We start from the raw sequence: 22,058 nt of genomic DNA on the forward strand, positions 1-22,058 counted from the left end.
CATGTGAAGTTGTTGAATTCGATGTTGAGACCGGAAGGCTGTAGCCTGCCTAACCGGAAGATGAGATGCTGTTCCTCTAGTTTGCGTTGAGCTATTTTGGGTGCCTTCTTCAAAACTCCAATGAAGCCTACCTTTTCTTTTATTCCCCCTTCAGACACAGACTAATCTGTTTAGTTGCAGCATTTCTGGTTTTAATTTTAGCTTCCTCTTGATTGTATTTATAAAATCACCCTCATCCTACAGTCCCTACATACTCTGGACGGCTGGTTTGTGATGCAGAGCGAGGCCAGCAGTGTGGGTTCAATTCCTGTACCGGCTGAGGTGTGGTGACCTTCAGGTTAAACCACCACCAGTCAGCTCTCAAAGGGGAAAGCAGCCTATGATCATCTGGGACTGTGGTGACTTTGTAGACTGTGGTGCCAGAGAGCACCCAGAGTGTATACACACAAAGCTGCTTGCAGGGACAAAGGAGACAGATCAACTAAAAGCCAGGAAAGCAGGAAACGTCAAGGTTATGTAAAGAAAAGTCACCGTTGAATCATTCTAAAGAGCCTTCAGTAAACAAGAAGGAAGCATGCATGTCCCCATCTGCACATGGATTACAACAGGCAGAGCTTTGAAAAACAAGAGATGGTATCACTGTTTGGAACTCGGTAACAAGAGAAAACTGGGGGTTAACATTGGAAGCAGCAAGTGTGAAATTTGAATGCTTTCTGGCTGCTGAGCAGTGGAGGGAGTTCTGAAAATTTAGACTGTCTTAGTCTGACAAATTAGATGCACAAAATCCTGTGTGTGTGTGGGGAGAGACAGAGAGAGAGAAAACAATGATGCCCTGTCCTTCCCACAGAGTCCATTGCCAATTCACAGTCCACAACCAAATGGCTGTTAAGCATAGTGGAAATTATTAATAGAAGGTTGAAGGGAGTGTGGAACTCGAATCACAGACAAATCAGCCACGATCTTGTTGCATGGCAGAGCAAGCTCGAGGGCTGAACAGCTTCTGCTCCAATTCTGGACTTTTATATAAAAGCAAAATATTGCAGATGCTGGAAATTAGAAATAAAACCAGAAAATGCTGGAAATACTCCACAGGATTGGCAGTATCGGTGGACAGAGAAAGAGAGCTAACCTTTCCAGATGGTAGCTTTTCATTTGATGTTGCTCCACTCAAAGGTCATCAAGTTGAAACATTCTCGTTCTCTCTCCACAGATACAGCCTGATCGAACGAGTATTTCCGGCATTCTCTGATATTAAAAGTGGCCCAAGGAAATGTTCTGTAATAGGCAGGCAAGAAGTGCATTAATTTGGATGCAAGGGATTCCACATAGGAGATAGTCAGAAATTGTTTCCAATGTCAGAAATTAGTAACTAGAGGAAACAGATTTAAAGTGACTGGGGAAGGCAGAGCAGTTTATGATGATCTGGAATGAAGTGCCTGAAAGTGAAGCAGTCAACAGCAAGTTTCAAAAGGGAATCCACTAAATATTTGAAAAGGGGAAAAAAGCTGCAGGTCTCTGGAGAAAGAGCAAGGAGTGGAACAAATTAAATTGTTCTTTCAAAGAGTGGACACGTGTGGTTAAATTAGCGGGCAAAGATCTGGCAAATGGGGTATGTGGGAAAATGTGAAATTATTCATTTTGGCAGTAAGATTAAAAAGTAAACATGCAACTAAATGGTGAGATGTAGAAGGATCTGGGTGTCCGAGTGCATAAATTGTAAAATATTAGTTTGCAGTTACAGCAAGTAATTAGTAAAGTTAATAGAAAGTTATCATTTATTGCAAGGGGAATGGAACACAAAAATAGAGAGATTATGCTTCACTTATGCAGGGCACTGGCGAGACCACACCTGGAGTAGTGTGTACAGTATTGGTCACCTTATTTGAGAAAGGATGTGAATGAGTTGGAAGCAATTCAGAGGTGGTTTACCAGAAGGGGTGGGTTGTCTTAGGAGGAAAGGCTGCACAGGCTAGGCTTGTATTCGCTGGAGTTAAGAACAGTAAAGAGTCGACTTGATTGAAACACAAGATCCTGAGGGGACGAGTGGATGCGGAGAGGATATTTCCTCTTGTCCGGGAATCTAGAACGAGGGATCACTGTTAAAAAAATGGGGTCGATTTCAGCCAGAGATGAGGAGAATTTGTAGGGTTGTGGGCCTTAGGAAACCTTTCTAAAAAGGTGGGCAAGATATAATAAGAGGTGTGCTGAGTCTGTGGAACTCTATACTCCAGAGAGTGGTGGAGGTAGGACCATTAAATGTTAAGGAAGCGGTAGGAAGGTTGACAAGTGAGTCAAATAGAATGAGGGGGGGGGGGCAGGAAAATGGAATGATGCCACAATCATGTCAGCCATGATCTTACTGGAAAAGCAGGCTTGAGGGTTCAAATTTGTAGGTTTGTGGATTAATGGCCCTCAGGTACAGATCTGCCATGATCTCACAATGGCAGAACAGGTTCAAGGAGCGGAATGGATTCTGTTCCTAACTTGCCATGGTGCGATTGGAGCTGGCAACATCTAGGGTTCTGGAGCAGTATTATAACTTCTCCCTATTCTCCTTCCTAAATACTCCCTCGGGATCAAGGATAACTTGCTTTCACCTGGTTGGATAAGTTCTGAGATGGATGGTAAGATCTACAGACTATGTCACATGTGGGGCATGTGGTGTTTGAAGGGTCAGACAGGGGAGGCATTGGGAGCCATGTACGCTCTCTTCACAAAGAAACATAGAAAATAGGAGCAGGGGGAGGCCATTTATTATGATGATGGCCGATCATCCAACTGAATAACCTGATCCCACTTTCCCCCGATATCCTTTGATCTCCTTTGCCCCAAGTCTATTAACTGCTTCTTGAAAACATACCATTGTTTTCTTTGTTGGCGAATTCCACAGGCTGACCACTCTCTGGGTGCGGAAATATCTCCTCATCTCAGTCTTAAATGGCCTACACAATATCCTCAGGCTGTGACCCCTGGTTCTGGACACACCCACCATCGGGAACATCCTTCCTGCATCTACCCTGTCCAGTCCTGTTAGAATTTTATAGGTTTCTAAGAGATCCTCCCTCATTCTTCTGAACTCCAGCAAATACAATCCTAACCAACTTAATCTCTCGTCATACGCCAGTCCCGACACCCCAGGAATCAGTCTGGTAAAACTTAGCTGCACTCCCTCTACAGCAAGAACATCCTTCCTCAGATAAGGAGAGCAAAACTGCACCCAATATTCCAGGTGTGGTCTCACCAAGACCCTGTTAACCAGCCCACATAACTTCAGTCCCACACTCTTAATACCAATGGTGTCACAAAGGATGGAAGGGAAATACTGCCTTCCAATGACACCCATTTTCAAGGAACAAATAAAAATGCATCTTTGTTCTCACTGTTGCAATAACTCTTTGCAGCCTATTGCTCAGTTTCTCAGCAAACTCTTCCTTCAATCTTGCCTTTCTCCAACAATCTACAAACATCCAAACACTCCAGTATGGTGTCACCGAAACACAAAGTCTTCTTCTATTCTTTCAGCCCCAGTGCTCTCCTGTCCCTTCACCTGTTCCAAAATAATGACAGCAAAATAATCCTTTGCATTGAGCTGGGGAGGGTAGACATGGTTCCAGACCACAAGAAGTCATATTTCAGCAAAGGAATTTCAGCACAGCACGAAGATAGCTGTTCAACTGGGAGGCTTGCCACATTTCATTTGCAAACTTTTAAATTTCTAAAGCAACTATTCAGGGGCAAGGTCATTTGGGGGCTTTATCTGGGATGTTCCATCAAGGAGTCAGAGAAAGAAGCATGAAAATGAAACAATTTCTCATTGAAACTTGTACTAGAGCAGATTTGCAGACAATGTCGCTTTAGTTTCTGCATACGTAGATGTTTAACTTTATTAACTCAGCCAAAGTTGCAAAACTGGATTTTGGTTTTATTTTAGTTGCAGCTCCCACACCTGTGCTGATAAACTGGTTAAACGGGCCCAACACCCAAGGAGGTACCTCCAAGGGAACAGTATATATTTGCCACCTGGTTGAGTGTCAGGCATTACATTAATATACACAATGCTTAAAAAAATCCTTAAAATCAAACTGCAAATATTTAAAACAGGCAGGGATGTTCCAAAGTGGCAAAGAGTGCGATGCTTTTGATGAAGAAATAAAGAACCAATATTCAAGCTTGCTGACAAGGGTTACGTGACAAAGTAAGTGGGACAGATTGGAGCAGAATGGTGCAAGGGAGTAACGACTGACTGAATGGGCAGAACTGTGGCGGATGGAGTTCAATCCACTTTGAGCTCAAGAAAAATTATCAAATCATTTCCTAAATTGAGAGAAGCTAGGAACTATACCGAAACAAAGAGATTTAGAGGTCTAAGTGCAGAAATAAATAAAAAAGTGAAGACTAATGAAACACTGGCCTTCATCTGAAAGGAATGGGAGTTATGCTAAAGGTTGTATAAAGCTCTGGTTGGTTCTGTTCGTGTAAATCTGTTCAATGCCAGGCACCACATGTCTGAAAGAAATGTTTCTGGCAATACCTTAGCCAGAGTCCACTTGCTAACTACTCAGCAGCCTTTTCTCCTGTAGTGATTGTTTGAAATTTGGTATTCTTGAGTTTGTCCTGATGAAGGCTTCAGAAACCTCTTCTCAGAATAACCTACCAGTCCTTTGAACACTGATCAAATGCCCCCTTAACCCTCTCAGCTCAAGAGATTACAACTCTATCCTGAGCGGTGACTCCATCAGATGTTAGCCATGGCATCAAGTCCAAAACACGCAAAAATGTGCTGGAGAGAGGATAGATTTCCAGGCTTTGCTGGGTTTATGGATATTGATCGGGGCGGTGGGAGCTACTACACTGGGCCTGACCATCACTGGGCTGGGGGACAAAAGGAACGGCTTTAGGTAATGACTCAGTGATTCTTGCTGGAAAGTGTGTACACGAGGGCACTGAATGAGGAGAGGGCATCAGGTTAGCAGTCATGCTTCACGTGGAGGATTGGATTAAAGAAGCAATGCATAAACAGTTAAACCCACCAATGGGTATTTCTGTTATAAAAGCATCCTGCCTTCCTTGGTCACTAATCCATCTCTAGGAGCACAAGGGAAAATACATTGGGAAGGTATTCTCTGGGTAAAATCAGCAGGAAATCAGCCCATGTCCCTTCAGGAGGTCAGTGCATTTGAAGCTGCTTCAGTGATGTGGTCACAAAACTAGCTGAGCTGGCAATTTCAAAAGCAGAGCAAGTATATCAGGAACAAAAGAATGACTAGAGTAAGATTAGGGACAATCAAGGATACTAGTGGAAAGTTGTGTGTGGAATCAGAGGAGATAGGGGAAGCGTTACATGGATATTTTTCGTCAGTGTTTACACTGGAGAAAGACAATGTTGTCGAGGAGAACACTCAGGTTCAGTCGACCAGGCTAGATGGAATTGAGGTTCAAAAGGAGGAGGTGTTACCAATTTTAGAAAATGTCAAAATAGATAAGTCCCCTGGGCCAGATGGGATTTGTCCTAGGATTCTCTGGGAAGCCAGGGAGGAGATTGTAGAGCCTTTGTCCTTGATCTTTATGTCGTCTTTGTCGACAGGAATAGTGCCGGAAGACTGGAGGATAGCAAATATTGTCCCCTTGTTCAAGAAGGGGAGTAGAGACAACCCTGGTAATTATAGACCTGTGAGCCTTACTTCGGTTGTGGGTAAAATGTTGGAAAAGGTTGTAAGAGATAGGGTTTATAATCATCTTGAAAAGAACAAGTTGATTAGCGATAGTCAACACGGTTTTGTGAAGGGTAGGTCATGCCTCACAAACCTTATTGAGTTTTTTGAGAAGGTGCCAAACAGGTGGATGAGGGTAAAGCGGTTGATGTGGTGTATATGGATTTCAGTAAGGTGTTTGATAAGGTTCCCCACGGTAGGCTATTGCAGAAAATAAGGAAGTATGGGATTGAAGGTGATTTAGCGGTTTGGATCAGTAATTGGCTAGCTGAAAGAAGATAGAGGGTGGTGGTTGATGGCAAATGTTCATCCTGGAGTTCAGTTACTAGTGGTGTACCGCAAGGATCTGTTTTGGGGCCACTACTGTTTGTCATTTTTATAAATGACCTGGAAGAGGGTGTAGAAGGATGGGTTAGTAAATTTGCAGATGACACGAAGGTCGGTGGAGTTGTGGATAGTGCTGAAGGATGTTATAGGATACAGAGGGACATAGATAAACTGCAGAGCTGGGCTGAGAGGTGGCAGATGGAGTTTAATGCGGAAAAGTGTGAGGTGGTTCACTTTGGAAGGAGTAACAGGAATGCAGAGTACTGGGCTAATGGCAAGATTCTTGGTAGTGTTTCTTGGTAGTGTAGATGAACAGAGAGATCTCGGCATCCAGGTACATAAATCCCTGAAAGTTGCCACCCAGGTTAATAGGGCTGTTAAGAATGCATATGGTGTGCTAGCCTTTATCAGCAGGGGGATTGAGTTTCGGAGCCACAAGGTCATGCTGCAGCTGTATATAACTCTGGTGCGGCCGCACCTGGAGTACTGCGTGCAGTTCTGGTCACCACATTATAGGAAGGATGTGGAAGCTTTGGAAAGGGTTCAGAGGAGATTTACTAGGACGTTGCCTGGTATGGGGGGGAAGGTCTTACGAGGAAAGGCTCAGGGAATTGAGGTTGTTTTCGTTAGAGAGGAGAAGGCTGAGAGGTGACTTAATAGAGACATATAAGATAGTCAGAGGGTTAGATAGGGTGGACAGTGAGAGTCTTTTTCCTCGGATGGTGATGACCAACACGAGGGGACATAGCTTTAAATTGAGGGGTGATAGATATAGGACAGATGTCAGAGGCAGTTTCTTTACTCAGAGAGTAGTAGGGGTGTGGAACGCCCTGCCTGCAACAGTAGTAGACTCGCCAACTTTAAGGGTATTTAAGTGGTCACTGGATAGACATATGGATGAAAATGGAATAGTGTAGGTCAGATAGGCTTCAGATGGTTTTACAGGTCGGCGCAACATCGAGGGCCGAAGGGCCCGTACTGCGCTGTAGTGTTCTATGTTCTAAGTCATCTTGAACACGAATTGGTAAAGCAAACATCATAGTAAGAGGTTGTTTACAGCACAAAAAGACGTCCTTCGTGTCTGTGCCAGCCACCAAAACCCTTGCTACTCGGTGCGGCACAGCGGTTAGCACTGCTGCCTCACAGCACCAGGGACCCAGGTTCAATTCCAGCCTTGGGTGACTGTGTGTGGAGTTTGCACATTCACTTTGCACATGTCTGCATGGGTTTCCTCCAGGTGCTCCAGTTTCCTCCAAAGATGTGCATGTTAGGTGCATTGGCCATGATCAATGCATGAGGCTATGGGGATTGGGCAGGGAAGTGCTCTTTCAGAGGGGCGGTGCAGACTCAATGGGCCAAATAGCCTCCTTTGTGGGGATCCTATGGATATGATTCTACTCTAATCCCATTTTCATAGCATCTCCTCATGGAGGAAATGCTCTATCCCAGGCAACATCCTGGTGAATCTCCTCTGCACCATCTCTAGTGCAACCACACTCCTTCCTATAGTGTGGTGACCAAAAGTGCTCTCCTCCCTGCTCTTGTACTCTATGCCTCGGTTAATAAAGGCAAGTAACTCATATCCGTTCTTCACCACCTTGTCTACCTGCCCTGCTGTCTTCAGGGATCTTTGGACATTCAGCCCAAGGTGCCTCTGGTTCTCTCTACTTCCCAGTGTCCTACCGTTCATTATGTATTCCCTTGCCTTGTTAGTCCTCCCAAAATACACACCTCACCATTTGTGTTAAATTCCATTTGCCACCGTTTTGCCCGTCTGACCAGCCCAAACCTGTAATCTAAGACTTTCCACCTCAGTATTTACCATTTTTCAAGTCTTCTGTGAACTTATTGATCATAACCACCACATTCACATCCAGATCATTAATGTACACTACAAACAGCAAATGGCCCAGCACCGATCCCTGTGGAACACCACTGGACACAGGCTTCTAGTCACTTTCAACCATCACCCTCTGCCACCTGTCACTAAAGCCAATTTTCGATCCAAATTGCCCTGAATCTCCTGGGCTCTCACCTTCTTGCTCATTCTCCCAAGCGTGACCTTGCTGAACTCCATGTAGACCACGTCAACTGCACTGCCCTCATCTACACACTAGTCACCTCCTCAAAAAGTCAATCAAATCCTTGCCTCTCCAAGAGGAGATTAATTCTGTCCCTCAGCATTTTGTTTGAATAATTTCACTGCCACTGATGTTAGGCTCACTGGCCTGTAATTATCTGTTTTTCCCCCATTTCCCTTCTTGAATAATGGCACCACATTATTCCCCCAGAACCTCTCCTGTGGCCAGGGAGGGTTTGAAACTTAATGTCAGAGCCCCTACAATCTCCTTCTCTTGTTTCACACAGCGGCCTAGGATACATCTCATCTGGACCTGGAGGTTTATCCATTTCTAAGCCTGCTAAAACCGCTAACTCCTCATCCCTCTCAATGCTAATCTGTTCAATTATATCACAGTCCCACTTCCTGCTTTCTTTTCTTTAAATACAAATTTAGAGTACCCACTTACTTTTTTTCCCAATTGAGGGGTAATTTAGCACAGCGAATTCACCTACCCTGCACATCTCGGAGTCATGGGGGTGAGACCCACGCAGACACAGGGAGAAATAGCAAACTCCACACAGACAGTGACCTGGGGCTGGATCGAAACTGGGTCCTCAGCACCGGGAGGCAGCAGTGCTAGCCACTGCGCCACCGGGCCACACTCCCTCCCCGCTTTCTGAACTTACATCGTCCTTCTTGAGGGGTCAAAGAGGGCTAAAAGGGGTCATGAAATATCTTTGGCTAACAGGGTTAAGGAAAATCCCAAAGCATTTTATTCGTATGTAAGGAGCAAGAGGGTAACTAGAGAAAGGATTGGCCTACTCAAAGACAAAAGAGGGAATTTATGCGTGGACTCAGAGGAAATGGGTGAGATTCTTAATGAGTACTTTGCATCGGTATTCACAAAGGAGAGGGACAAGACGGATGTTGAGGCTAGGGATGGATGTTTAAATACTCTCGGTCAAGTTGTCATACGGAAGGGGGAAGTTTTGGGTATTCTAAAAGACATTAAGGTGGACAAGTCCCCAGGACCGGATGGGATCTATCCCAGGTTACTGAGGGAAGCGAGGGTCGAAACAGCTGGGGCCTTAACAGATATCTTTGCAGCATCCTTGAGCACGGGTGAGGTCCCGGAGGACTGGAGAATTGCTAATGTTGTCCCTTTGTTTAAGAAGGGTAGCAGGGATAATCCAGGGAATTATAGACCTGTGAGCTTGACGTCAGTGGTAGGCAAACTGTTGGAGAAGATACTGAGGGATAGGATCTATTCACATCTGGAAGAAAATAGACTTATCAGTGATAGGCAGCATGGTTTTGTGCTGGGAAGGTCATGTCTTACAAACCTAATAGAATTCTTTGAGGAAGTGACAAAGTTAATTGATGAGGGAAGGGCTGTAGATGTTGTATACATGGACTTTAGTAAGGCGTTTGATAAGGTTTCCCATGGCAGGTTGATGGAAAAAGTGAAGTCGTATGGGGTTCAGGGTGTACTAGCTAGATGGATAAAGAACTGGCTGGGCAACAGGAGACAGAGAGTAGTGGTGGAAGGGAGTGTCTCAAAATGGAGAAGGGTGACTAGTGGTGTTCCACAGGGATCCGTGCTCGGACCGCTGTTGTTTGTGATATACATGACCTGGAGGAAGGTATAGGTGGTCTGATTAGCAAGTTTGCAGATGATACTAAGATTGGTGGAGTTGCAGATAGCGAGGAGGACTGTCAGAGAATACAACAAAATATAGATAGATTGGAGAGTTGGGCAGAGAAATGGCAGATGGAGTTCAATCCAGGCAAATGCGATGTGATGCATTTTGGAAGATCAAATTCAAGCGCGGACTATATGGTCAATGGAAGGGTCTTGGGGAAAATTGATGTGCAGAGAGATCCGAGAGTTCAGGTCCATTGTACCCTGGAGGTGGCAACGCAGGTTGATAGAGTGGTCAAGAAGGCATACAGCATGCTTGCTTTCATCGGACGGGGTATTGAGTACAAGAGTAGGCAGGTCATGTTACAGTTGTATAGGACTTTGGTTCGGCCACATTTGGAATACTGCGTGCAGTTCTGGTCGCCACATTACCAGAAGGATGTGGATGCCTTGGAGAGGGTGCAGAGGAGGTTCACCAGGATGTTGCCTGGTATGGAGGGTGCTAGCTATGAAGAAAGGTTGAGTAGATTAGGATTGTTTTCGTTGGAAAGACGGAGGATGAGGGGGGACCTGATTGAGGTCTACAAAATTATGAGAGGTATGGACAGGGTGGATAGCAACAAGCTTTTTCCAAGATTGGGGGTGTCAGTTACAAGGGGGTCACGATTTCAAGGTGAGAGGGGGAAAGTTTAAGGGAGATGTGCGTGGAAAGTTTTTTACGCAGACGGTGGTGGGTGCCTGGAACGCTTTACCAGCGGAGGTGGTAGAGGCGGGCACGATAGCATCATTTAAGATGCACCTGGACAAATATATGAACGGGCGGGGAACAGAGGGAAGTAGATCCTTGGAAAATAGGCGACAGGTTTAGATAAAGGATCTGGATCGGCGCAGGCTGGGAGGGCCGAAGGGCCTGTTCCTGTGTGTGCTGTAATTTTCTTTGTTGTTCTTCAGAGTGAACACAGGTGCTAAATATTCACTGTATGCCTCAGACACCCCCCTGCACTTTCCATACTCCTCGAGGGCATCCATGGTTTTTAGCCCCCTGTATCTGCCATAAGCCTCCCTTTCCCCCCCGTATCTAATGCTGTATATCCCTCGACGTCCAGGTTCTCTGGATTTATTGGTCATTTGAACTTGTCGCCACAAGCATCTTGGCCAACTCTTATGCAACATCTTTGGGCAGAGTACTGATTCAGAGATTTGCACAGAACATACAGTCAACTGGCAATCGGATATCTGCACATTCCCGAATATGCAGGGAGGAAGAGAACACTAATTGCACCGAGGGCTTTAGTAACCTTTGTATCAGTCTGTAGAGATAGTCGCAAACAATACATTGTTTTTCTCTCTCTGATACGAAAGACTGAAGAGCTAGGGACGAGAATTCCCCCCCACCCCCCTCACTACAAACCTGGGAGGCTGTTCCTTCTGCTTCAGCTGTACACTCTGTTCCACGCGTTGCAGCTCTCGTCCGCGAAGGCCTTACCACTGGAGAATTGCGACGACGATAGAACAGTACATATGCATGTCGTGCGACGACTTGGCTTTCGTCGACCGTCGTGACAGTACTGTCATCAAAGAGGCGCCAACCTGCACAGGAGAGAGGTGGTTACCACAGTGGCAGAGTTGAGACAATTGGTACTTCAAGACAGTGAACTGAGGGACACACTGAATGCACAGGGATGGTTGGTGAGGGGGGGGGGGGCAGTGAGAATCCTTCATGTTGTCACATGTTGCAACATCCCAAATGTCATTACTATTTTGCACAAAGACAACACACTGGAATTATGCTTTTCATAAACCTCATTTACTAATTCTCAGGAAAAAGAATGACTACATTTTCATCACTTATTTTTAAAGGTTTCTATTTTCACTTGACTGCTTGCTGGAGTAAAGTTCGCAGACATCAGAAAATCTTACCACTGCACAATTTTTCAAGTGTTTGCCGTGTAAGTGTTCCACTGGGGTAAATGGGGGAGCCAGTATAGGGGGGCGGCGAGGAGGTTATATTTTGGTGGTTTTATCTCCACTCATATGGAGGGGTTGAGCATAGGGTGCCCCTGTATGTGATGAGGAGGGGCTGATTTAGCACAGTGGGCTAAACAGCTGGCTTGTAATGCAGAAAAGGCCAGCAGCGCGGGTTCAATTCCCATACCGGCCTCCCCGAACGGTGCTGGAATGTGGCGACTAGGGGCTTTTCACAGTAACTTATTGAAGCCTACGGTGTGGCAATAAGTGATTTTTATTTAATTTCATTCATTTCATTTCATCTCTTACTTTGTGTGACGGACCTGGTACCCACCATGGTCGACAGAATGGAATGGTTGAGGGCGTTTGGCTCTTTTCAAGGTACAGCTGAAAAGGAAGGGCCGTCCAGTAAATCCCCCCCACCCCCCCTTCCCAGGGAGGGGGGAGCTTATCTAGGGGTGCAAACTGTTTGTATGGCTGGTTCTAGCTTTAGGTAACTCGGGGGTCAGTACTAGGGTCCAATTGAAGAGTGGCTGGTTTAGCTCCCTGAGCTAAATCGCTGGCTTTTAAAGCAGACCAAGCAGGCCGCAGCACGGTTCGATTCCCGTACCGGCCTCCCCGGACTAGGCGCCGGAATGTGGCAACTAGGGGCTTTTCACAGTAACTTCATTGAAGCCTACTCGTGACAATAAGCGATTTTCATTTCATTTTCATGTTGCTGATGCACTGAATCAAGGACCTGGACAGGAGGATATTAACAGGAGCCTGAGTTCGAGCATGATTTCTGGTGAATACCAACTCACCCACATCACTGCGCTGGCTGTTTTGTCATTGGGTAGACGTGCATAAGCAGTGTAGTGTCCCCCAATCATTCCACCATAGTGATTGATCACTGCATACAGATCGTAGACAGGGGGCTGACGAACATCCTTCACACCAATGCAGAACTTGCTCAGGTCCAGATTCTTTTGAGGTAAAAAAGTGATTAACACAGAACATTTAATGCACAATTCTTGGATTGGATTGGATTGGTTTATTGTCACGTGGTACCGAGGTACAGTGCAAAATATTTTCTTCTAGCAGCTCACAAATTATTAAATACATGGGAAGAAAAGGGAATAAAAGAAAATACATAATAGGGCAACACAAGGTATACAATGTAACTACACAAGCACCGGCATCAGATGAAGCATACAGGGTGTAGTGTTAATGAGGTCAGTCCATAAGAGGGTCGATTAGGAGTCTGGTAACAGCAGGGAAGAAGCGTTTTTTGAGTTTTTGTGCTGTTTTCCCATTCTCAAACAACCCTGGCTCTCTGATTTTCTTATATGCTTAAATGCTCAAAATGGAGATTTCCCACAAACACTCCCAGGACAGGATTAGATACAGAATGAAGTTCCTTTGTACTATCCCACACTCAAGGGCCTTGACAAGGTATACAGAAAGGCTGATTCCACTGGCTGTGAGATCTAGAACTCAGGGGAACAGTCTCAGGATAAGAGACTGCAATGAAAAGACATGGAGTTGTGAATCTCTGGAATTCTCTACCCCAGAGGATTAGAGTCATAGAGGTCGACAGCACAAAATAGATCTATTAGCCCATTGAGTTGCGCCGGTCAAAAATCACCTAACTATTCTAATCCCATTTTCCAGCACTTGGCCCATAGCCGTGTCTGCCCTGGGATTGCAAGGGCACATCTAATACTTCTAAATACTAGGGGCTGGTTTAGTACAGTGTGCTAAACAGCTGGCTTGTAATGCAGAACAAGACCAGCAGCGTGGATTCAATTCCCATACCAGCCTCCCCGAACAGGCGCCGGAATGTGGCAATTAGGGACTTTTCACAGTAACTTTGTCAAGCCTACTTGTGACAATAAGCGATTATTATTATTATTAAACGTTATGAGGGTCTCTGCCTCCACCACCCTTTCAGGCAGCGAGTTCCAGACTCCCACCCCCCTCTGGGTGAAAAGGTTTCTCCGCACATCCCCTCTAAACCTCCTGCCCCTTACCTTAAATCTCTGCCCCCTGGTCATTGACCCCTCCCCCAAGGGGTAAGGTTGCTTCCTGTCTACTCTATCTATGCCCCTCATAATTTTATCCATCTCAATCCTGTCCCCCCTCAGTCTCCTCTGCTCCAAGGAAAACAATCCCAAGTCTATCCAATCTCTCTTCATAACTAACACTCTCCAGCCCAGGCAACATCCTGGTAAATCACTTCTACATCCTTTCCAGCATGAGTTCCTATAATATGGATTCCAGAACTGCGCACAATACTCTAGCTGTGGCCTAACCAACATTTTATACAGTCCAGCATCACCTCCCTGCTCTTAAACTCGCTGCCTCGGCTAATAAAGGCAATTTTACCATCTGCCTTCTTAACCACTGTATCCACCTGCTCTGCTACCTTACGGGGACTGGTATACATGCGCAGCAAGGTCCCTCTGATCCTCGTTGCTTCCCAGGGTCCTGCCGTTTATCATGTACCCCCCTTGCCCTGTTTGTCCTGCCGAAGTGCATCACCTCACACTTATCCGGATTGAATTCCATTTACCACTGATTAGCCCGTCTGTATCTTCCTGTAATTGAAGGCTAGCAAAGATTGTGGATGCTTGATCATTGAGTAAACATATTCAAGGATAGGAAAGATAGATTTTTATCACACATGGAATTAAGGGATGAGGATAGAGTGCAGGAACGTGGGGCTGAAGGTAAAGATCAGACATGTTTGTATTGGACGGCAGAGCAGGTTAAAGGCTTCATGGTTCACTCCTGCTTCTTCTATCTCTATGTTGTTACAAACACCCCTCAGACACGTAGAGAGAATAGTTTTGAGTACACTATCCCGACTCTGAGCAAGTACTTCAATCAAGTTCACCCCTACTGCATTGTTACATCTTTCTGCAGGAATCCAAGTTGTGACGAGGGCCCAAGGAGGGTATAAAAGGATATAGATAGGTTAGGTGGGTGGGTAAAGGTCTGGCAAATGAAGCATAATATGGGAAAATATTAAATTGTCCATTTTGACAGCAAGAATAAAAAAAGCTTATCACCGAAATGGCAAGAGATTCAGAGGGGTTTGGTGCCTCGTGCATGAGCACAAAAGACTAATGCGGCAGGTACAGCAGGTAATCAGGAAACTAAAAGAATGGCATAATTTATTGTGAGGGAAAGAGAATAGAAAAGTAGGCAGGTTATGCTTTACTTGTCCCGGATATTGGTGAGACCATGTCTGGAATATTATGTACAATATTGGTCTCCTTATTTTAATGAAGGATGTGATGTGTTTGGAAGCACTTCAGAGCAGATTTACTAGACTAATACCTGGAATGGGCAGACTGCCTGATGAGGGAAGGTTGGAGGTTAGGCTTGTATCTGGTGGAGTTGAGTAGAATAAAAGCGACTTGATTAAACCATATAGTCCTCAGGGATCTTGATAGGATCGATGTGGAAAGGAGGTTTCCTCTCGTGGGAGAATTTAGAAATAAGAAGTTGCCCATTTAAGTCAGAGATGAGGTTCCAGTGTCTTTGGAACTCTCTTCTTCAAAAGGCAGTGAAGGTTAGTTTCTGAATATTTTTAAGGCAGAGCCAGACTGATTATAGCAAAAGAAGGGGTGACCGGGGGTCTGCAGAAGCTTTCCATCAGATCACCATGAACGGCAGAGCTGAGTAGCCCACCCCTGCTCCCAATTCGTATCTTCCCACCAGTTATCGCATAGCCTCCAGATGTCACTCTGCAGATTTTTGGGGAACAGTTTTAAATTGAAGGTCGATGATGTAGTATCTAAACCCTGGGTGCTGGGTATGGTACTGTGGTGTAGTATATAAACCCCACCCAGGGTGGGTGCTGGGTATGATATGGTACTGTGGTGTAGTATATAACCCCCACCCAGGGTGAGTGCTGGGTATGGTATGGTACAATGGTGTAGTATATAAACCCCCCACCCAGGGTGAGTGCTGGGTATGGTATGGTACAATGGTGTAGTATATAAACCCCCACCCAGGGTGAGTGCTGGGTATGGTACTGTGGTGTAGTATATAAACCCCCACCCAGGGTGGGTGCTGGGTATGGTATGGCACTGTGGTGTAGTATATAAACCCGCCACCCAGGGTGAGTGCTGGGTATGATATGGTACTGTGGTGTAGTATATAAACCCCCACCCAGGTGAGTGCTGGGTATGGTACTGTGGTGTAGTATATAAACCCCCACCCAGGGTGAGTGCTGGTATGGTATGGTACTGTGTGTAGTATATAAACCCCCACCCAGTAAGGTGCTGGGGGTATGGTATGGCACTGTGGTGTAGTATATAAACCGCCACCCAGGGTGAGTGCTGGGTATGGTATGGTACTGTGGTGTAGTATATAAACCCCCACCCAGGGTGGGGTGCTGGACTAAAATGATTTCCTTTGGGTTCTGCAGGCAGAATTGACCTTCATTACTACATTTTTTCCCCAAAGAGCTGGAAAAAGGCTCACTGGATTGAATGACCTCTCTCCGTGCTGTGTGATTTTAGAAGGCAATAAATTGGAACATGGGGTATAAGCAGGCAACCCCAGGCTTTAAAAGCAATAAAATAAAAGGCAGTGAAGTTTTAGTGTGTGTTGCTCACCTGATGGGAAACTCCACCATGTCATTGATCTTGTCCCTCCAGATGAAGTTACGAAAGGAGAAGCGTTTCAGTTGAATAATGAGTACGTTTGGAAGCCACCACAGCATCAACTGCTTGGATGCCTCCCTGTGCTGTTTACATTCGGGACAATACCTGCAATGGTCAGAAGCAGCTGTCAGTGCCAAACCTCAGGCTACCTGCATGCACATAATCACCATCAAGACAGAGGAAACCTGCCCAGCTCTTGAATTCATCTCAGCCCAACAGAAACAAAGTGTTGCAATTCTGGATACTGAAATCAAACTTTAATTAATTCTCAGGATTTGGGCAGCCCCAGCAAAGCTCACATTCACCATCAATCCTCATTTGCCCCTTTAGATGGTGAGCCACCTTTTCCTGGCACCTTCCAGCATTTCAGGAATATCCAGAGTGTGCCACAGCCAAAAGCAGGGAAGGTGGCAGCCAATATGCCAACTGCACAATCCCACAAACAAGATAAATTGGCAGATAGTTTGTTTTAGTGATGTTGGTTGAGGAATAAATATTGGTCGGATATTGGCGAGAACTCCACTGTTCTTCTTTGGAATAGAAGTTACGGGGTCCTTAATGTCTAACTGAGTGGGAAGGGTAATGTCCAATCCGGTGACCTGCAGCATTCCCTCAGCACTGCACTGGGACAGTTTGGATTATACTCGCAAATTTCCTGACTAGCTCAAAGCATAACTTACTGACTTGGAGGTGAGAATCCTACCCACAGTTAACACTCTCTTCTGGCAGGAAAGGGTGAGATAGAACTGTGGTGAGGGAGAGGAGACTTACCACGCTTCCTCAGGCGCCAGCACCTCAGGTTTGGTAAAGAGATTCAGGCACTGTTCCAGTGTGAAGTAGCCAGCTCTGGCTGCTTCATTGGCTGAACTAGGATCTTCGACATACTCCAGCTCCTTGGATTCCACTAGCACATACTCCTTCTGTCGCTCATTGTTTTTCCACACCATTGCTAGCGTGACACTGTCTTCAAGCTCCAATGGAGCATCACCTATGCAGGAGAGAAGCCAAAATGATCTGAAGAAATCGAATGATCTAGGTTATATACAAAACATGTGTGGCATGGTAGCACAGTGGTTAGCACTGTTGCTTCACAGCACCAGGGACCCGGGTTTGAATCCTGGCTTGGGTCACTGTCTGTGCGGAGTCTGCACGTTCTCCCCGTGTCTGTGTGTGTTTCCTCCGGGTGCTCCGGTTTCCTCCCACAGTCCCAAAAGATGTGCTTGTTAGTTGAATTGGACATTCTGAATTCTCCTTCTGTGTATCCGAACAGGCGCCGGAATGTGGTGACTAGGGGATTTTCTCAGTAACTTCACTGTAGTGTTAATGTAAGCCTACTTGTGACATTAATAAAGATTATTATTACTTGTAAGATTGTTGTACATAGCCCTACAAACACGGGCACCCTGATTAGAAACAACATCAATAAATTTTAGTGGCTCTACATAAAATGCTTTACAATATGAAATTCACTGTTCAACCTAAATGTTGGTTACGTATAACTACCCAGAGAAAACACTGATGCGCTTCAAAATTATTCATCTGAGAGGAAATTGAGGCCTTCGTTTAAAACCAGTTTCAGAGACTGCCTCTCTGACACTGCAGCACGTCTTTGGTGCGGCCCCAACAGCACAGTGCTCCCTCAGTAGTGACCTGACACACAACTCGCCCTCGGTACTGACCCTTCAACAGTGCAGTGTTCCCTCAGTACTGACCCTCTGTCACACAGCTCACCCTCAGTACTGACCCTTTAACACACTGCGCCCTCTGTACTGACCCTTTGACACACTGCGCCCTCTGTACTGACCCTTTAACAATGCAGTGTTCCCTCAGTGCTGATCCATTGACACATTGCACCCTCTGGACTGACCCGTCAACAGTGCAGCGTTCCGTCAACAGTGCAGCGTTCCGTCAACAGTGCAGCGTTCCGTCAACAGTGCAGCGTTCCGTCAACAGTGCAGCGTTCCGTCAACAGTGCAGCGTTCCGTCAACAGTGCAGCGTTCCGTCAACAGTGCAGCGTTCCGTCAACAGTGCAGCGTTCCGTCAACAGTGCAGCGTTCCGTCAACAGTGCAGCGTTCCGTCAACAGTGCAGCGTTCCGTCAACAGTGCAGCGTTCCGTCAACAGTGCAGCGTTCCGTCAACAGTGCAGCGTTCCGTCAACAGTGCAGCGTTCCGTCAACAGTGCAGCGTTCCGTCAACAGTGCAGCGTTCCGTCAACAGTGCAGCGTTCCGTCAACAGTGCAGCGTTCCGTCAACAGTGCAGCGTTCCGTCAACAGTGCAGCTTTCTTTCAACAGTGCAGCTTTCTTTCAACAGTGCAGCGTTCCGTCAACAGTGCAGCGTTCCGTCAACAGTGCAGCGTTCCGTCAACAGTGCAGCTTTCTTTCAACAGTGCAGCTTTCTTTCAACAGTGCAGCTTTCTTTCAACAGTGCAGCTTTCTTTCAACAGTGCAGCTTTCTTTCAACAGTGCAGCTTTCTTTCAACAGTGCAGCTTTCCTTAAACAGTGCAGTTTTCCCTCAGTACTTCAGAGTTACAAATGACATCCACTGTTATTGTGACAAAGGTAAGCCATCATCTCTTGTTCTGTGCGTCTTTGATGCATTTTGATACACCAGCACCCTCCTATACCTTTACATACACAGGTATTTGGGTCATGCAGTTCCAGTTAGTGATTGGGAATAAAACACCGACTCTCTACCTCTTTCTCTGCTACCAGCCCCATTTTCAGAAGTCAATGCTCCTGCTGTCTGGTTGTAAATGGAATGGGTATAAGGATCAGGGGGCTGATTATTGATTATTTTCCTCATCAGCCTCCCAATATACAATTTCTGATTAAATAGAGACTGAATTATTGTCTTATGTTCTTTGCCAGACACAGAGCACTTCAGTTAACAGATGGTACCACCCTTTGAGTGTGTACACTGAAGGCTTGCCTTGTTGAACCCTTTTGAAGCGGTTCTCCTGGTTCTGGCAGTGAGTGCTGCAGCAGATGTCACTGACTGTTTGGAGAGCCTAACCTTATTAACAATGGGCCAACTTTAAGCCCGCCTCGTGGTCAATTACATGATGTGCCCGACAACAATTAACTGTGCAAACATACTGCCCACCACAGCCTACCCCTTCTCACCATAGCACATACCAGGCCAAGGGGCAGAGTTAGAGCTGCCATAACCAAAACAGAATGTGTGTTTCAAAGGGTTATGTAGTCTCAGCGAGGCCCAGGTGCAATCCACGCAGAAGGATTTAAAAGCAACTGGATTAAACTGGAGATAAAGATGCTCAGTGACCAATATCTCCAAAATAGCTGCAGCTGCTCTACATTTAAAAACAAGCATTCAATTTTGCTTTGCAACCTGGTTTTGAGTAGCAGCTGACAATACTGTACATGTATTAAAAAAACTATGCTTAACCGTCTCACTGCAAGATTCAAGCCTGATTATAGTGTTGGCCTCACCTTTGTCTTCCATTTTCTGCTCTTTGTTGGAAGAATCAATGATCTTGATGTAAAACTGTGGGGTGTGGAAGTGCACAGACTCAGTTGGCTGCTGGTAACCAGGGACTGCAGCTATGAGGGTGGGGGGAATAAAGAACACTGCAAATGATTAAAGTGTGCAAAAACTCTAACTGCAGAATTGTTAAGAACTAAAAGACTGTCTGATAAAATCACCTTAGTTTCAAAACCATCAGATAAAGTTGACAGGGCAACTACCTCGGGTATAATTTTGAAGCTCCCAAGGAAAAACTTCTAGTCAAAGTAAAAGTTGCAGGAAGCGAGGATTATTAGTGTAATTGTGGAGATTGGAAGATGGCTCAAGCTTCCAAGGGGGAGTGTGCTGCAGCACCCTTTGTTTTCGAATCTATTTTCAATAGCTGGTTGTAGATTTCAAACAGTAATTTGTTGAAATGCGCTAATTTAAAATGGGAACGAGAGCTGTACACATAGATAAAAGCAGCAAAAGGTTTATAAAAAGGAATATGCTATTACACAGATGATGAATGAAGTCTTTCGGTAATTGCAGAGTATTACAGAGAGGTTTTAAAAATAGACAACAACTGGGATTGAATTAGTGGAGGACTCTCATTGGGTCCAGATGAAAGGCCATTGACCTGAAACATTAACTCTGTTTCTCTCTCCACTTATGTTGCCAGCTTTCAGCATTTTCTGATTCATATCAGCAATAGGGCGGTGGGAGTGAAGGCAGATTTGTCACCTTTCATAGTCCAATTTTATAAATACTACAACCAGAAGCATGGAGCAATATGAAGCATAGGGGCTGGTTTAGCTCACTGGGCTAAATCGCTGGCTTTGAAAGCAGAGCCGGGCAGGCCAGCAGCACGGTTCAATTCCCGTGCCAGCCTCCCCGAACAGGTGCCGGAATGTGGCGACCAGGGGCTTTTCACAGTACCTTCATTTGAAGCCTACTCGTGACAATAAGCGATTTTCATTTTTCATTTCATTTCACAAATCTACACTGAAGATTTACAAGGTCCAGATTGCATTTAGATACGCTAATGAAAAAGTGCAGAGTAAGGTGACTGGGCTAATGAGGAACAATGCTTAAGCACTGGGTCTAGAAGTTGATCTTGCCCTCGACTGATAATCATGCACCCTTCACCAACCCCCCTGGGGGTTGCTAGTCCATTACGGGAAGCCTCAAGGCCAAGATCAGGAAACTCAGCACTGTACAAAATTTTCCTTGAACATAATAGGGGTGGGTATTAACTTGGTGCAGTAGTGCAATAGCTGAATGCCACAGCAAATTTCAGATAATCATAACCAATTCGAACAGTATACTGGGCCCATTCTGATGAAAGCATATAAAGTGGAAACATTGGCGCCCTCCCTCCCTCTCCAATGACGGTGTCCAACTGGTTGAGCATTGTGGTTTTAATTCTGCTAATTAAGACCTTGCTTTATATTCCCGTGATAAAAATCACATGATAAGAAAACCTCTGCACCCAGATTCAGGGAGGGGCAACATTGTAAACACTGACCAGCTCTACTGCGCTCGTATCTTACTCTGGAAGTGGAACAGTGGAACTGATGTGTGCAGACAAGAGGTTCCATGGTTATTTGTAACTGGGATTTCTGTATGATTCCACTTTATCAAGAGGGATTTGCTAAGAGAAAAAACTCATCACCTTCAGGCTTTGGAGCTTTCTCATAAGAGGTTTCCTTCTCGGATCCGGTGTCCCGTGACAGTGGCCTCAATTCCGAGAATCCGGAGTCGTAGCTGTGAATGGAATCTTTGTCTCTGTCTGGCATACTCATCCCCTTCGAGAAAGCAGAGGCCAGTAGGGGCTCAGAAACAGAGCTGCTTAATTGGGTCCGGTGCACAGGCTTGAAGTCCCTCTCCTGGACCTCCAAGGGCATCTTTCCATCCCCAATCTCAGAGCTGGTAGTGTTCCCGGGGGTGGGCTGCACATTTTCCATCTTACCAGGAGGTGGGTCTGGTGAGATTCGCCCTGGCTGAAATGGAGGCTGGAACACGTTGACTGAATATCTGTCGCAGAATACAAGAATATTAATCTCACCGTGTGCAGTAAGGCACATATGTAACCACAGCCAGTGTGGAATCACAGTTTGACAACACAGGAAATGGTAATTCAGCCCAGTGTGTGTGCTGGATCTTATAATAATAATAATCACTTATTGTCACAAGTGGGCTTCAATTAAATTTCAAAGAAAT

At 45.5% G+C, this 22,058-nt stretch overlaps 1 protein-coding gene across 1 annotated transcript in view; it reads right to left on the reverse strand.

Moving 5' to 3' along the window:
* The window catches only part of usp19 (ubiquitin specific peptidase 19), a 148,533-nt gene that overhangs the window by 6,228 nt on the left and 120,247 nt on the right, over window positions 1-22,058 (reverse strand). The window contains 8 exon segments of the mRNA XM_038812099.1: window positions 11,154-11,332; window positions 12,514-12,534; window positions 12,537-12,675; window position 15,501; window positions 16,321-16,473; window positions 17,140-17,356; window positions 19,823-19,933; window positions 21,511-21,872. Coding sequence (XP_038668027.1) covers window positions 11,154-11,332; window positions 12,514-12,534; window positions 12,537-12,675; window position 15,501; window positions 16,321-16,473; window positions 17,140-17,356; window positions 19,823-19,933; window positions 21,511-21,872 — 1,183 coding nt within the window.

The sequence above is a fragment of the Scyliorhinus canicula genome, chromosome 11 (genome assembly GCF_902713615.1).
Source record: "Scyliorhinus canicula chromosome 11, sScyCan1.1, whole genome shotgun sequence".
Taxonomy (NCBI): domain Eukaryota; kingdom Metazoa; phylum Chordata; class Chondrichthyes; order Carcharhiniformes; family Scyliorhinidae; genus Scyliorhinus; species Scyliorhinus canicula.